The sequence below is a fragment of the Lemur catta genome, chromosome 2 (genome assembly GCF_020740605.2).
Source record: "Lemur catta isolate mLemCat1 chromosome 2, mLemCat1.pri, whole genome shotgun sequence".
Taxonomy (NCBI): Eukaryota; Metazoa; Chordata; class Mammalia; order Primates; family Lemuridae; genus Lemur; species Lemur catta.
The window spans coordinates 33,624,355-33,639,062 of record NC_059129.1 but is presented as its reverse complement, the minus strand read 5'-3'; the positions used below and the strand labels follow the sequence as shown (position 1 = coordinate 33,639,062).

Sequence of the window (14,708 nt, the reverse complement as noted above, 5' to 3'; positions counted from 1 at the left end):
AGCCACTGCAGTTGGCTATTTTCTGACTTTTTGATCCTAGTTACCCTAGTGAATGTGAAGTAGCATCTTAGTGTGTGTTTGTTTTGCATTTCCCTGATGACTAATGATGTTTAACCATTTTTTCATGTACTTATTGGCCATTTGTATATCCTTCTTGGAGATATGTCTACTCAGCTCTTTTGCCCATTTAAAAAATTATGTTATCTGTCTTTTTATTATTGAGTTGTAACAGTTCTTTAAAATTTGGTTACAAGTTCCTTATTACATAAATGACTTGCAAATACTGTCTGTCTTCCATGGCTTGTCTTTTCATTTTGTGTGTGTGTGTGTATGTGAGTGAGAGGTAGAGGGGGAGAGAGAGACAGACAGACAGACAGACAGGGACAGGGTCTTGCTCTCTCTCGCCCAGACTGGAATGCAGTGGTGTGATCATAGCTCACTGCAACCTCCAACTCCCAGGCTCAAGTAATCCTCTTGCTTCAGCCTCCAGCGTAGGTGGGACTGCAGGTGTGCACCATTGTGCCTGGCTAATTTTTATTTTTTGTAGAGGGGGGTTGTGTTGCCCAGGCTGGTCTCAAACACTTAGCCTCAAGTAATCCTCCTGCCTTGGCCTCCCAAAGTGCTGGGATTGCAGGCCTGAGCCACTGCACCAGGCCTTGTTTCACTTTCTTCATGAGGTCCTTTGAAGCACAAACATTTAAAATCTTTTTTTTCTTTCTTTCTTTTTTTTTTTTTAAGAGAGAGAGTTTGCTCTGTTGCTCAGGCTGGAGTGCAGTAGCACGGTCATAGCTCACTGTAACCTTGAACTCCTGGGCTGATGTGATCCTCTAGCCTCAGCCTCCTTGAGTAGCTGGTTCTATAAGCATGTGCCACCATACCTGGCCTAAATTTTCACAGAGCACAATTTATGTCCCTTCTTTTGTTGCTCATATTGGTGCCATATCTAAGAATCCTTTGCCAAGTCAAAGATTATGAAAATTTACCTCTTTGCTTTCTTCTGAGAGTTTTAGTCTTACATTTAGGTCTCTGATCCATTTTGAGTTAATTTTTATATATGGTGAGAGGTAAGCATCCAGTTTCATTCTTTTGCATGTGGCTATCCAATTGTCGCAGTGCGATTTGTTGAAAAGATTCTCCTTCTCTCTCTCTCTTTTTTTTTTTTTTTTTTTCGGGGAGGGGTCTTCCTGCAAGGACCGGAAGACCTGCTAGACAAATTCCAAAAGAACTGTAACACTATTTTTTTTTCCCCTATGCCTCCCACCCCCACCCTCCTTTCTCCATTGAAGGGTTTTGGCACCTTGTGGAAAATCATTAGACCATAGATGTGTCGGTTTATTTCTGGATTCTCAGTTTTATTTCATTGATCCATATGACTGTCCTTGTGCCAGTACCACACTGTCTTAATTACCATTGCTTTGTAGTACATTTTGAAATCAGGAAATATCTTACATTCCTTTTTAAAATTGTTTTGGCTATTCTGGGTCCTTGTCCTTTTCTGCATCTGAGGGCTCATGTGCTTATATTGGGCACACCCAGATAATCTAGGATAACTTCCTTATTTTTGTGTCAAATAATCAGTAACCTTAATTATATCTGTCAAGTTGTTTTTGCTATGTAAGGTAACATAACCAGAGAGTGAAGGTTATGGGGGCACAAGGTCCATGAGGCTTTGGTTTGGTGAAAAGGTAGAGAATGGTAGGAGCACAAGTTTGAGAGAGGGAGGGATGAGTGGAAGTGTCAGAAGTATGAAATAATTTGCCTGACGTCACATTTCAAGTAAGTGGCAGAGCAGGGGTTTGATTGATCTCTGTGATCTCATGGTCTATGCCAAGTCAGTCTTTTTCGACCTGTAGCTATTATTACTGTTTTTATTCTAACATATTGAGCTTTTAGAATATGCCAGTAATCCTCAAAGCACTCCCGTTGTGTTTTTCCAACTCTTGAAGATCACCTGTACAAGTATTTGGGTCCAGATAATAGGCTCTGGAATTAGCCTAAGAATAAAAGAAAAGAGCGGTAGGGGATTGATTGAGAGTTGTGTCTCAGAATCTGAGGGTAAGCATGCTGCTAACTCTTATCCAGGGATTGTAACTGGGACGTTGAAACCTCTCAGGACCTACAGAGTGTTTTTCTCCTGCCATTTTTCTCTGCTTTCTTGGTGTGTATCTATTTCACTTGGCAGACGGCTGTCCTGATACTCAGACCACTTGATGAAAGATGGTCATGCCACACACCTCATCTATCATTCAAGAGAACAGCCCAGACTTAGTCTCATTTTTAATACTCCAAATAAGAGACTCTGAGCTACTTAGGGTCAGGTGTCCACCTCTGGTTCAATCAGCTGTGGCCCTGAAGTGGGGGCCAGTCATGTACAAACATGGCTGCTGGCAGCTTATCTTTGTGGATTGAGGGAACAGATTCCCGATACAAGGGAAGTATTGGCATGTGTGCCAGGCAGACTCCCCCAAAGATGTCCATTTTAGTTGCATAGACCTGTGCTATAATATTTATAGTATAAAATTTTTAAAACTTAATTGATCTAAGGAAAAAAAGTGATATTTCCTTTTGCTCATTCCTCTTGGAAGGAAAGAAAGGGACCATAGGATGATATGGTGAGATTAGCTCAGATTCTCAAAATTTTTTTTTGAGGCAGTCTCACTCTGTTGCCTGGGCTAGAGTGTCATGGCGTCAGCTTAGCTCACAGCAACGTCAAACTCCTGGCTCAAGCGATCCTTCTGCCCCAGCCTTTCAAGTAGCTGGGACTGTGGGCACAAGCCACCACACCTGGCTAATTCTTTTTTCTATTTTTAGTTGTCTGGCTAATTTTTTTCTATATTTAGTAGAGACAGGGTTTTGCTATTGCTCAGGCTGGTCTCAAACTCCTGACCTCAAGCAATCCTCCCGCCTCAGCCTCCCAGAGTGCTAGGACTACAGGCATGAGCCACCACCCCTGGCCTCTCAAAATATATTGATGGAACCCAGGACTAGTATATTAAGTGTAGGATTTAGTGATGTCTCTGCCACTTACACCTTTTTGATTGAATAAGTGATAACTTCTTAGTCTCAGTGAGTGTCTTTCTCTGTAGGATAAAGTAGATGGTCTTTAAAGTTTCTTCAGCTCAACATTCTAGGGCTGTATTACTATTTTCTTCTCTTTTCTTCCTTTCTACCTATTATTCTTTTCTTCCCTTCTGTCTCAACTTTATCTACTATTTATAAATGGCTAGTGCCTTAGATATAAATCCTGTCCTTGCAGGGCTTTAACCTTGTAGAGGACGTAAAGAGTATTTGTAAACTTGAAAGTTTTTTCTAATTAGATTTCCCTCTCCGTGCCATGTCTCATTAATTAACTCTTACAGATCCTACTTGTAAAATGGATTCCCATCCCTCCTCTTTCCATTCCCTCTGTATTATTTCTATTACTTTAGTAATCTTTTATTGTAGTTGTTTTTTTGGTCAGTGTCCCTGTCTTCTGTTCTGCACTTCCTCCCAATCCAACATAGAAATTACCTCTCAAGTTTTCTTTTTTTAATAATCAGAGTGAATTTGATTTGGAAGGAGTATACAGTCCTGTGAATTTTGAAATTTTAGTAGATTTATGTAAATGTGTCCACAATCAGAATACAGAATAGCTCTATCACCCCCAACCTCCAAGGTAATGATATTAGGGGCTGGCACCTTTGAGACGTGATTAGGTCATAAGGGTGGATCCCTTATGATTAGGTTTAGTGCCCTTACAAAAGAGACCCCAGAGAGTTGGTCTCCCCCTTCCACCATGTAAGGACACAATAAGAAGGCACTTACAGTGAACCAGAAAAAGGAGGTCCTCACCAGACACAATCTGTTGACATCTTGATCTTGGACTTCCCGGCCTCAAAACTGTGATAAATAAATTCCTGTTGTTTATAACCTACCCAATTTATGGTATTTTGTTACAGCAGCCTGAAGGGACTAAGATACTGGCTTCTTTCACTCAGCATAAAGCCTTTCAGATTCATCCAAGTTGTTCAGTGTATTAATACTTTGTTCCTTTTTTTTTTTTTTTGGTAGCATTCTATTGTATGGATGTACTGTAGTTTATCTATTTACCCACTGAAGGATGTTTTGGTTGTTTCCATTTTTTGATGATCATGAATAAACATTTATGTACAGAATTTTGAGTAAGCATCAGTTTTTATTTCTCTAGAGGAAATACCCAGGAGTGGGATTGCTGGATCATATGATATTGTATCTTTAACTTTTTAAAAAACTGTCAGACTGCTTCCACAGTGGCTGTACTATTGTGCATTCCACTAGGAATGTATGAGAAATATAGTTGTTCTGCATCCTTGCTACCACTTGGTATCGTCAGTGTTTTTTATTTTAGCCATTCTAATAGGTGTGAGTGATATCTCATGGTGGTTTTAACTTGCATTTCTCTAATGACTAATGGTGTTAAACACTTTTGATGTGCTTATTTACCACTGTGTTGTCAAGAACTGAGAAAGACCTGAGTTTTATCCTGCTTAGAAGTAGCAATTAGTCTACCGTAGTTTCATAGATACTGGCCAAAGAAAGACATGAGACTCGATTGGAGACAAAAGACTTTATTATTCACAGGACATCAGCAGAACAAGCTTCATGTTCACATGGACTACCTTTGCCCCACAAATCCCATGCGGGCAATGTCGATCCAAGGAATCCAAGTTCAAGGAACCCAGATATCATAATGGGTGGCAAACAACCCTGCCAGGCCTTTGATGTGGACGGAAACAACTTATTGTACTAGATAGTAAACAAACTTGTTCTCTGCTCTGGAAGGAGATAACATCTTTGTCTTGTAAGGATGTTCAATATACAAATATCCTTGAGGAGACAGTCTGTGTAGCAAAGGCCTCTCTTACAGAAATGTGGACTACCAATGTGTATATCTTCTTTGGTAAAGTATCTGTTCAAGTTGTTTGCCCATTTTTTAATCGAGTGGTTTGTTTTCTTAAAATTGAGTTTTGAGAGTTCTTTACATTCTGGATATGTAAGTTCTTTGTCAAAGATGTGATTTGCAAGTATTTTCTCCTCATCTATACCTTGTCCATTCATTTTCTTAATGGTGTCATAACAGCAACAGTTTTTTGTTTTGTTGTCAAGTTCAGAATGCAAGTTCTGTGGGCTGTGATTCCAGCGTCAGTTCATTTTTCAAAGCTTTTGCAGTGCTGTTTCCACCTGTTTCATGCTCATGCATGCACTGGTCTGAGAGCTGCACAGTGGTCTCTCAGTTTCAATTTATTTTATTTTTTTTTTTTTTGAGACAGAGTCTCACTTTGTTGCCCGGGCTAGAGTGAGTGCCGTGGCGTCAGCCTAGCTCACAGCAACCTCAAACTCCTGGGCTTAAGCGATCCTCCTGCCTCAGCCTCCCGAGTAGCTGGGACTACAGGCATGCACCACCGTGCCCGGCTAATTTTTTCTATATATATTTTTTAGTTGTCGAGATAATTTCTTTCTATTTTTAGTAGAGACGGGGTCTCGCTCAGGCTGGTCTCGAACTCCTGACCTCGAGCGATCCACCCGCCTCGGCCTCCCAGAGTGCTAGGATTACAGGCGTGAGCCACCGCGCCCGGCCTCAGTTTCAATTTAAAATCTTTGATGCTGTATAGCATCAGATCCATGCATGCACAGCTTAGGGTTGAGCCCAGAAATTGCTTTCTTGAGTTCTTAGAAGTTTCTCTTCTCTTTCCCTAGAGGCTCATCTTTTCTTTCCTGTGTCGGGAAGACTGTGGATTTAGTTACCTCACTCTGCGCTGTATTAATATTTCCATCATTGTACAATTGAGGCTGAGCAGTGGGAGGATAGAGAGTGGGGAAAATCGATAGTTCTCCTTTCTCAGAGTTTGGCACCTGCGGTCTCTCACTCAGCCTTTGCTGTAGACACACCACATGATTGCTTGGGCACTGTGTCTCAAGAGAAGGGGGAAGGACAGTAAAATGGAAGAATCTCCATATTCTCTCTGAGTGTTAGGAATTCCCTTTTCTCATGCCTTGAGCCCAAACTACAGGAACTCTCTCTGTTCCCTGGAGCCCATTTCTGGGTTGATCTGGTGATACTGGAGGGAAAAAAATAATCTCAGTGAGGATTCAGTGATGCTTTGAATTCTGGTCTTCTTCCCCAGTTCTCCTTGTTGCTTTTCAGGATCCTCAAAAGTGGTGCTCAATGCATACTGTCCAGGTTTTATAGCTGGACGAAATCTGTACAGTTTCTCTCCCTGACAACTGCCACTGATATCTCTGATATCTCTGCTCAATTTTTCTTCCTTTTTATGCCTAACTTCCTTCTAGGAGTCACCGCTGTGTCTGCATGCCTTAATGTTCAGCCAGAGCTTATTGTTTATTCAAAGATCCAGATTGTCCTCAAACACCTCTAACCAGTTAGGCTTCCACTCTGACCAGGAGAGCCTGTTCTAGACACAGAGGAGACATGAGAGACCCCTGCAAAAAATGGAGGTGGGTCAGGATGCTGAAGTTTGAGTGGATTCATTGGCAGGAACATAAACCCATCAGAAGAAAGTAGAAGTTTTGTCCATCATTATAGTTGCTTTTGGAGGAAAGGATTTATTGTCCTCCTCACTTTGTCACGCTAGAAGACAGAACTCCATCTGTCAAGTTTTATGGCTTAAAATAGAGATCTTACCATGCTTTCCCCCTTTCAGGAGCATTCAATGGGGCGTCAATCCAGTTTACCTCGTATTTATACCACATAATTCATGTTCTACATTTGATTTCCTGTCTCATAGTTTTTTGTGAAAGATGTGCTTCTTGTCCAGAATGTCCTCCCTCTCCATGTTGTCTTTCCGAGACCTAGGTTCAACTCAAGGCTCTTTAGTGTCTACCATCACCACCCCTGGGTGGTTTCTCCATACTCCCTGAGTCAGCATGACCATGCCTTCTCCCCTCCCCAGCCTCTTAAGCACTTTCCCTTTTTCTTCATTTTTCAGTCTGCTTGTATTTTTGGTTATGAGCTTCCTGAGGGCAAGAACATTTCCTATCAGTTGCATCACCAGTGGCATTAGCTCAATTCTGTGCACACAGTTGGCACTTAGTAAATGTTCAAGTTGAATGAATGTTAGGATCCCCAAGATGTAGGGCTTAATTCTGTCTGCACATTGGAGTTTTTTGAATGGTCACTGACTGTAGAGTGCCACTTGTTTCTGTGCTTGTTTGGCAGTTTATGTGGAAAAGAATGAGGATCATGTAGTTTCAGTTTGAATGGAAATTGTTGCATAGCAATTTACTGTACCATTGTGATGCTATGAACAAATAGGTTTAAATATGATACAGTAGAAAAGAAAACTGATTTTGGACCTTGTTAAGATATGAATTCAAATTTTAGCTCCAACATGCGTGATCTTAGACACAAACCTGACCTCTTCCTGTTTTTTCCCCTCAACTTTGAAATGGGGATACTAATTCACTAGTTCTTTTTCTTTCTTTCTTTTTTTTTTTTTTGTTTAAAGAGGCAGAATCTTGCTCTGTCACCCAGGCTGGAGTGCAGTGGTTCAATCATAGCTCACTGCAGCCTCAAACTCCTGGGCTCAAGCCATCCTCCTGCCTCAGCCTCCCAAGTGGCTGGGATTATAGGTGCAAACCACTGGGCCCAGCTCATTGAGTATCTTTTCATATGTTTGTTGGCCATTTGTAGGTCTTTGGAGAATTATCTATTCAAGTCCTTTGCCCATTTTTAAATTGGATTATTTGGGTTTTGTAGTTTTTTATAGTTTTTGTTCTTACATTTAGGTCTTCAATATTGGCCCTTTTAAAAAGTGTTTTTTGTATTTTAAGCAGGGAATAAGTTTTTTTCTTTAATATGACTATGTCAGGAATTTGCTGTATTTATCTTGTGTTTTTTCTTCTTTCTTCCTTCTCTCTCTCCTTCCCTCTTTTCCTCCTTCCCTCTCCTTCATTCTTCTCTGCCTTATAGCTTGAAGATAATGGGCTCACTCATTTTTTAGTTCACAATTATTATGCTTTTAGTTAGAGAATGTTAGTTAATTCATTTTCAAGAACACTTTCTTGTTTGTTTCTTGGTTAGCAGGAAGAAGATGAGCCTTAAGTCTGAACGCCGAGGAATTCATGTGGACCAATCGGAGCTCCTGTGCAAGAAAGGATGTGGTTACTATGGCAACCCTGCTTGGCAGGGTTTCTGCTCCAAGTGCTGGAGGGAGGAGTACCACAAAGCCAGGCAGAAGCAGATTCAAGAGGATTGGGAACTGGCAGAGCGGTAAAAGGACTTAACTAGGGGTGGTTTAACAGTGACATAATTGAATAAATAGTCCTGTCGTTGTCCAAATACATTTTTCTTTTCTGTTTTGAGCTGTCAGCAAATCAGTTTAATATTAAGGATTTTTTTTCTCTTCTTCTCAGTCAACATTTAATGAATACTTTTCAGTGATTTTCTCATTTTGTGTTTATCTTACTTCTGATTATTTTATGTTTGGGTTATGTTAGTCTTAGTTCTCAAATTTAGACAATAAGCTCCTTGGAGTAGAAGAATGGAGGAGGTAAGCATACTTCATGGTGAAGATTAAATGAGGTAGTATATATTATATAGCTAGTTCAGGCCTTGCATATGCCTCTAACCAAGCATTATTTCCCTCGTTCTTTTTCGTTTTTGACAGTTATAGTTGGAGACTATATTATTAATTAATTAATTAATTAATTAAATGAGGTTTCACTCTGTTGCCCAGTGCAGTGGCTATTCACAGGTGTAGCAATAGTGTACCGCAGCCTCAAACTCTTGGCTTCAAGCCATCCTCCTATCCCAGAATCTTTTTTTTTTTTTTTTTTGAGACAGAATTTCACTCTGTTGCCCCGGCTAGAGTGCTGTGGCGTCAGCCTAGCTCACAGCAACCTCAAACTCCTGGTCTCAAGCGATCCTTCTGCCTCAGCCTCCCGAGTAGCTGGGACTATAGGCACACACCACCATGCCCGGCTAATTTTTTCTGTATATTTTTAGTTGTCCAGATAATTTCTTTCTATTTTTAGTAGAGACGGGGATCTCGCTCTTGCTCAGGCTGGTCTCAAACTCCTGAGCTTAAACAATCCACCCTCTTTGGCCTCCCAGAGTGCTAGGATTATAGGCATGAGCCACCTGGCCTGGCCCTATCCCAGAATCTTAAGTAGCTGGGACTGTAGGCACATGCCACTGTGACCAGCTTAACACCTCCACCTGTGATTTTTGTTTCTATTTCTTACTGCTTCCAGTTGTGACCTCACTTGAGATTTCCTACATCAGTATTTTCCACATTTGAACAGGCATCAGAATCACCTGGAAAGCCCAAAAAAAAACAGTGATTGCTGGACCTCACCCTCAGAGTCTCTGATTTTAGTAGCTTGAGAGAGAGACCAGAGATTTGCATGTCTACCAAGTTCCCAGGTGATGCTGATGCTGCTGTCTGGGAAATCACACTTTGAGAGCCATTGTTTCATAGGCAGTGCTTAAGATTTATTATAGATACTTCAAATGCAGTTGATCTGAAGCCAAATTTATTGCTTTTATTTATTCTTTCCACTCCCAACATTGTCCTCCTAACCCTCCTCCTGTATCAATTAGTGGCATCACTGTTTATCGAGTTAGCTAAAAAACCTTGGACTCACTCCTAATTTCACCTTTACCTCCCTTGTCACCTAAACTATTTGACCAAGTTCTACTTATTCTAGCTTAGAAATGTCTTTTGAATTTCATCCTTTCTACTCCTATTTTCCAGGTACTTAAACCTTTGTAGTATACTCTTAATTATGGTCTATGTCTCTCGTCTCTCTGCCCCTCAAGTTGTTCACACAGCTACCTGCATTACCTTTCTGAAGCACAGAACCCATAAGGGTAACTGCTTGTATCCAGAGTCTGTCTTGTTTCCCCACCACATGATGAAATTCAGAATAGCAGGCTTAGTGGTCAGGGTCCTTCCGGTGCCTCCTTGTATATCCAGTTCATCACACCCTCAGTGCTCTGGCTACACTGAACTTGTTCTAGGACAAACCGCATGCTTTCACATTTGTAGTTCCCTCTTCCTGGAATATCCTTTCACTTAGTCGAGTCCTATTCATCTTCTAAAACCCGATCCAAATGTCACCATTGCAAAGCCTTCTCAGACTCCTGCAGCAGATTTAGTTGTTCTTTCCTGTGCTCTCATAGCACTTGATTTTTACTCTCTACTATAGGAACTGTCCCATTATGTGTTGATTATTTACTTATCTCCCTCTCCGTTCCAACCTTTAGCTTATTAGGGAAAAGGGCTAGACTTTATTTCTTTCATGTAGCCCTAATGTGATTGCTGAGTGAGCATGATCTGTGGAGAGGGTCCTCTTTGGAGTCTGTAGTAGCACGTATAACAGTTTTATCCTGTAGTTGTCCATCAGAAACCTCGGTCCTATTTGATATACTTAGCCTCTAGTTCTAAAATTTTAGATCCTCCTGTTAATTATTAACCTTTACATGCAATGAAACCTTGGATCATCCTTATTCTTTCTTAAATTACAGGCTTCAGCGGGAGGAGGAGGAAGCCTTTGCCAGCAGTCAGAGCAACCAAGGGGCCCAATCCCTCACATTTTCCAAGTTTGAAGAAAAGAAAACCAACGAGAAGACCCGCAAGGTTACCACAGTGAAGAAGTTCTTCAGTGCTTCCTCCAGGGTTGGATCAAAGAAGGGTAATTTTCTGATACTCTTTTTTTCTTCTGTGTCTGAGTGAGATACAGAGTAGATCCATAGTGGATGTGGGCTCAGCTGTCTAGTTTCTGTAAGCTTTTAGAAAATACCAACCCAGATTTGAGACCAAAATTAGATTTGAGGGTCAGACAGTATATGAAACCGTACTCTCTTTGGTTGAAGGACATTGTGTTTTAGAGACGTTTGTTTACTCTATAGGAGGAATGAAGAGAGTTGAAATACGTAGTTTTATTTATAAAATTCATTCCCATCCAAATGATCGTCTCTTTGGGAGTTTTTTGTGCCTTTATTTTTTTGGATCCTGGTTTGTTCTCCTTTGTATAATACCTTCACTGTCCACAGCTTATCAGAAATGGCTGTTTGCAAACTTGAAAGTCATCTGAGAGAGAGTTTCTCTCTGAGGTTATTTGAGAGACAGCTTGTGTCTCGAGGAAATATATAGAGAACATATAGGAAAGGCTCACTTTGGGCTCTCAGAAGGACAAAAGTAACCAGTAGTATTTTCTAGTGCATGGATTCAAACATAGATGATTTTATTCATCCTACTTAACATGTCATATAACCAGCAAGAGGATTGTCACTAAAGTCACAGTTGTTCTACCAGTGAGCAGACAAGCTAGCTGAAGTGGCCAAGCATGAAGCAAGAAAGAATCTCTGTTGTTAGGCCTCAGTCTTGGAACCCTTTTGTTGGTACTCAGATTTATGTAGTAAATTTGAAATGGCAAGAGATACTTGGAACAGCGCCGATGCTTTCAGAAGTCCTGTTCTCTTAGAGCCACCTCTCTTACCTACCCTGGGGTAATTGTGATGAGGTTTTAGGTCTGCCTAAAGACAGGGGAATGAATAATAATACAGTATTACCCCTTAAGATCCTTGCTGGTCTTATAGATTTAGTGATTTTTGCTGTTTTCTTTTGTTTTATTGAAAGGAAAGGTTGCTTATTACCCAACACACAACACTTCTCTTTAAGAAATGCATTCTTTTAAAGAAAAAACACAGGATTCGTCTTTAAGAAATGCACACCTTCAAATCTTTTTGTTCACTGCTTATTTTGAAATTGTTTCTTGGTTGGCTTCCAGTTGTAGCAGTTTTGTCTTTACTAAATAAGAAGGGGAATAATCAGTACCTGCCAGAGATAAAATAAGAATGTATTTGGCCCCTGATTTATTTATTTATTAGGAGGTAGTGTGGCAGGGTGTTTAGTAGGGTGTCTTTGGAGTCACTCCTGGTTTGAGTCCCAGCTTTGTCGTTTCCAGTTGTGTGACCTTGGGCAAGCTAATTTCTCTGAGCCCTATCTACCTGGAGGGACAAGTAATACCTATCAGGGGCATGTAATGAGGATTACATAAGTTGATGTGTATAAAGAGCTCAGCATAGTGCCTGACACACGTAAAGTGCTAGCTGTTTTAAAATGTGGGTTATGGCCGGGTGCAGCGGCTATACCTGTAATCCTAGCACTCTGGGAGGCTGAGGCAGGAGGATCGCTTGAGCTCAGGAGTTCAAGACCAGCCTGAGCAAGAGTGAGACCCCATCTCTAACTAAAAATAGAAAAATTATCCGGGTGTCGTGGCAGGCACCTGTAGTCCCAGCTACTTGGGAGGCTGAAGCAGGAGGATCACTTGAGCCCAGTTTGAGGTTGCTGTGAGCTATGATGATGCCACTGCACTCTACCCAGGGCAACAGAGCGAGACTCTGTCTCAAAAAAAAAAAAAAAAAATTAAAATAAAAAAAAATGGAGGTTATTTTTCCAATAGAATAATCTCTGCTGGCAAAAGAGCTCAAGGGCATCGATCAAGGCCATTCATTCCTATTTAGCTTAAATTCTGTTTCCTGCTTTGGGAAAGTCACCATTAACCTTATGAATTTATGATGTATAATGAAATGTTACATGTTTATGTCAACAGATGAAATAATAAAGAAATTATAAAATTAGCTGCTCTAAATGCCTCATTTTGTAGATGACAATATGAAAGTCTGTAAAGGTTGACTGATTTACCCAAGGTCATATAATGAGTTGGTATATTAGAACTCAGGTCTCCTAACTCCTGGTTCAGTTTTTTTCCGTTATGTCCCTTTACCTTAAATATGTATATACCTCACAAACCCAGTTTATTTATATATGAGTATATATATATATACAATAAATATTAAATATATGTATACTAAATGAGGTTTCTATTACTTATGTACTTAATAGTCACATACATTCTCTGATTCTCTTTAGTGGTTTTTAAAAGCCATGTCCTAAAAGCTTCTGTATAATGTGGATTATATTATGGAAAAGATTTATAATCCAGTGCAGATTTATTAATTACAAATAGGGAAATGGTAACTATCAAATGGCCAGGGGAGGATGGACATCATGTGCCCCCAGATATGATGCTTTGAGAACACAGCATCATTTATGAAATATTGAAGCTGAAAATTTATCACCTGAAGTGAGTCATGAGGAAACAGCAGGGAAATCCAGATTGAGGGGTATTTAATAAAATAACTGGCCTGAATTCAAAATGTCATGTCATTGAAAAAAATGGACATTTCCAAGTTACAGGAGACCAAACATTCGTAACAGTAAAGGCAATGTGTGACCCTGACTTGGATCCTATACCAGAAAAACAACCCCAACTGTTTTTGAACAATTAATGAAATTGGAATATGGATTTTAAATTAAGTAAAAGTATTGTGTCAATGTAAAGTTCCTGAATTTGATAACTATGCAGTAGTTATATAAAAGAATATCCTTGTTATTAGGAAATATTGATATTAAGGGATAAAGAGCATGCTGTATGCAATCTACTCTGAAAAGGTTTAGAAAAAATAATACAGATGTGTAAATGTTAAAATTTTGTGAATCTGGATTAAGGGTATAAAGGAACTCTGTAATAATCTTGCAGCTTTTCTATAAGTTTGAAGTTACTTCAAAATAAAATTTAAAAATCAAGACTATAATCTTCTAACATTCAGTGCTATCCTCGAGCTAAATTTCAGATATTAATTAAATAGAAGCATGGTATTAGTTATGTCCTTTGAAAAATTGATAATGAATTACTACTTTAATCATTAGAGCCTCTGGCACTTATATAAACTGAGGTAATTTACAATTTCCCAAGCTGAATTTGGAACTGATTTCATATCCACCCCTGTTTTTGCAATTGTTTCTTCAGTAAGCTCTGCTTGGTTGTCATTTTTGTTTTTACTCTGAACCTTATCTCATAAAATCACCTTATATAATGTGTCGAATACAGTGTACTTGGAACGAGATCTGTTTCTGACCCTCATTGCCTAGGACTATGAGAGACTTTTTCCCTGACACCAAATACGTGGGGTCTTTTCTAACACCAGCTGGATGTGCACCAATTCAGTCCTGTTCTGACACTATCAGGAGTTAGCGTAGACCCTACAGGTTAAGGGCTCAGTGTCACAAGACTGCCCCCACCAGGTGGCACCCCATGGGGGGAGCACCTGCACTTCTTACTCACTGGCTGGAGACTGGGGGTTCCCACAGCCCCTTTCCTCACATTTGGTAATTTGCTACAATGAGACACTTTACTTACCGTTGCTGGTTTACTATAAAGGATACACTCAGGAACAGCCAAATGAAGGGATGCGTAGGACAAGCAGAGTAGGAGAGGGGCCATGGAGCTTCCACATCCTCTCCAGGCATGCCATCCTCACACCTCAGTGTGTTCACCACTCTGGAAGCTCCCTGAGCCTTGTCATTGTGGGTATTTATGGATGTTTCATTGTGTAGGCGTCATTGATAGTTCATTAGCCATTGGTGGTTGACAGTCTCTCAGCCTCGCCCCTTCCTTAGGGTCGAGGGGGCAGAGCTGAAAGTTCCAACCCTCTGATAACATGGTTGGTTCCTCTGGCAGCCAATCCACATCCTCAAGGGCCCACCAGAGCCACCTCGTTAGCATTAGGTCAGGTATGACTTGAAGGGGCTCATTATGGATGACAAAAGGCACTCCTATCACTTAGGAAATTCCAAGGGTTTTAGGAGCTCTGTGCCAGG

The 14,708-nt window shown here is 40.4% G+C and overlaps 1 protein-coding gene and 1 non-coding gene across 5 annotated transcripts in view; one reads left to right on the top strand and one right to left on the bottom strand.

Annotated features, from left to right (window-relative positions):
- RABGEF1 (RAB guanine nucleotide exchange factor 1) overlaps nucleotides 1-14,708 on the top strand; it is a 69,521-nt gene that overhangs the window by 20,591 nt on the left and 34,222 nt on the right. For 2 of the 4 annotated variants that reach the window (XM_045543193.1, XM_045543192.1), the window contains exons 2-3: nucleotides 8,060-8,248; nucleotides 10,508-10,674. In XM_045543193.1, coding sequence (XP_045399149.1) covers nucleotides 8,070-8,248; nucleotides 10,508-10,674 — 346 coding nt within the window. In that variant the 5' untranslated portion in view covers nucleotides 8,060-8,069. Of the gene's footprint in view, nucleotides 1-8,059; nucleotides 8,249-8,821; nucleotides 8,959-10,507; nucleotides 10,675-14,708 lie in introns of those variants that run through there. The other 2 variants (XM_045543194.1, XM_045543191.1) reach the window with 2 other exon arrangements.
- On the bottom strand, nucleotides 1,175-1,236 carry LOC123633724. Its single transcript, XR_006733739.1, has one exon. It is a non-coding gene; the product is annotated as a U7 small nuclear RNA (small nuclear RNA).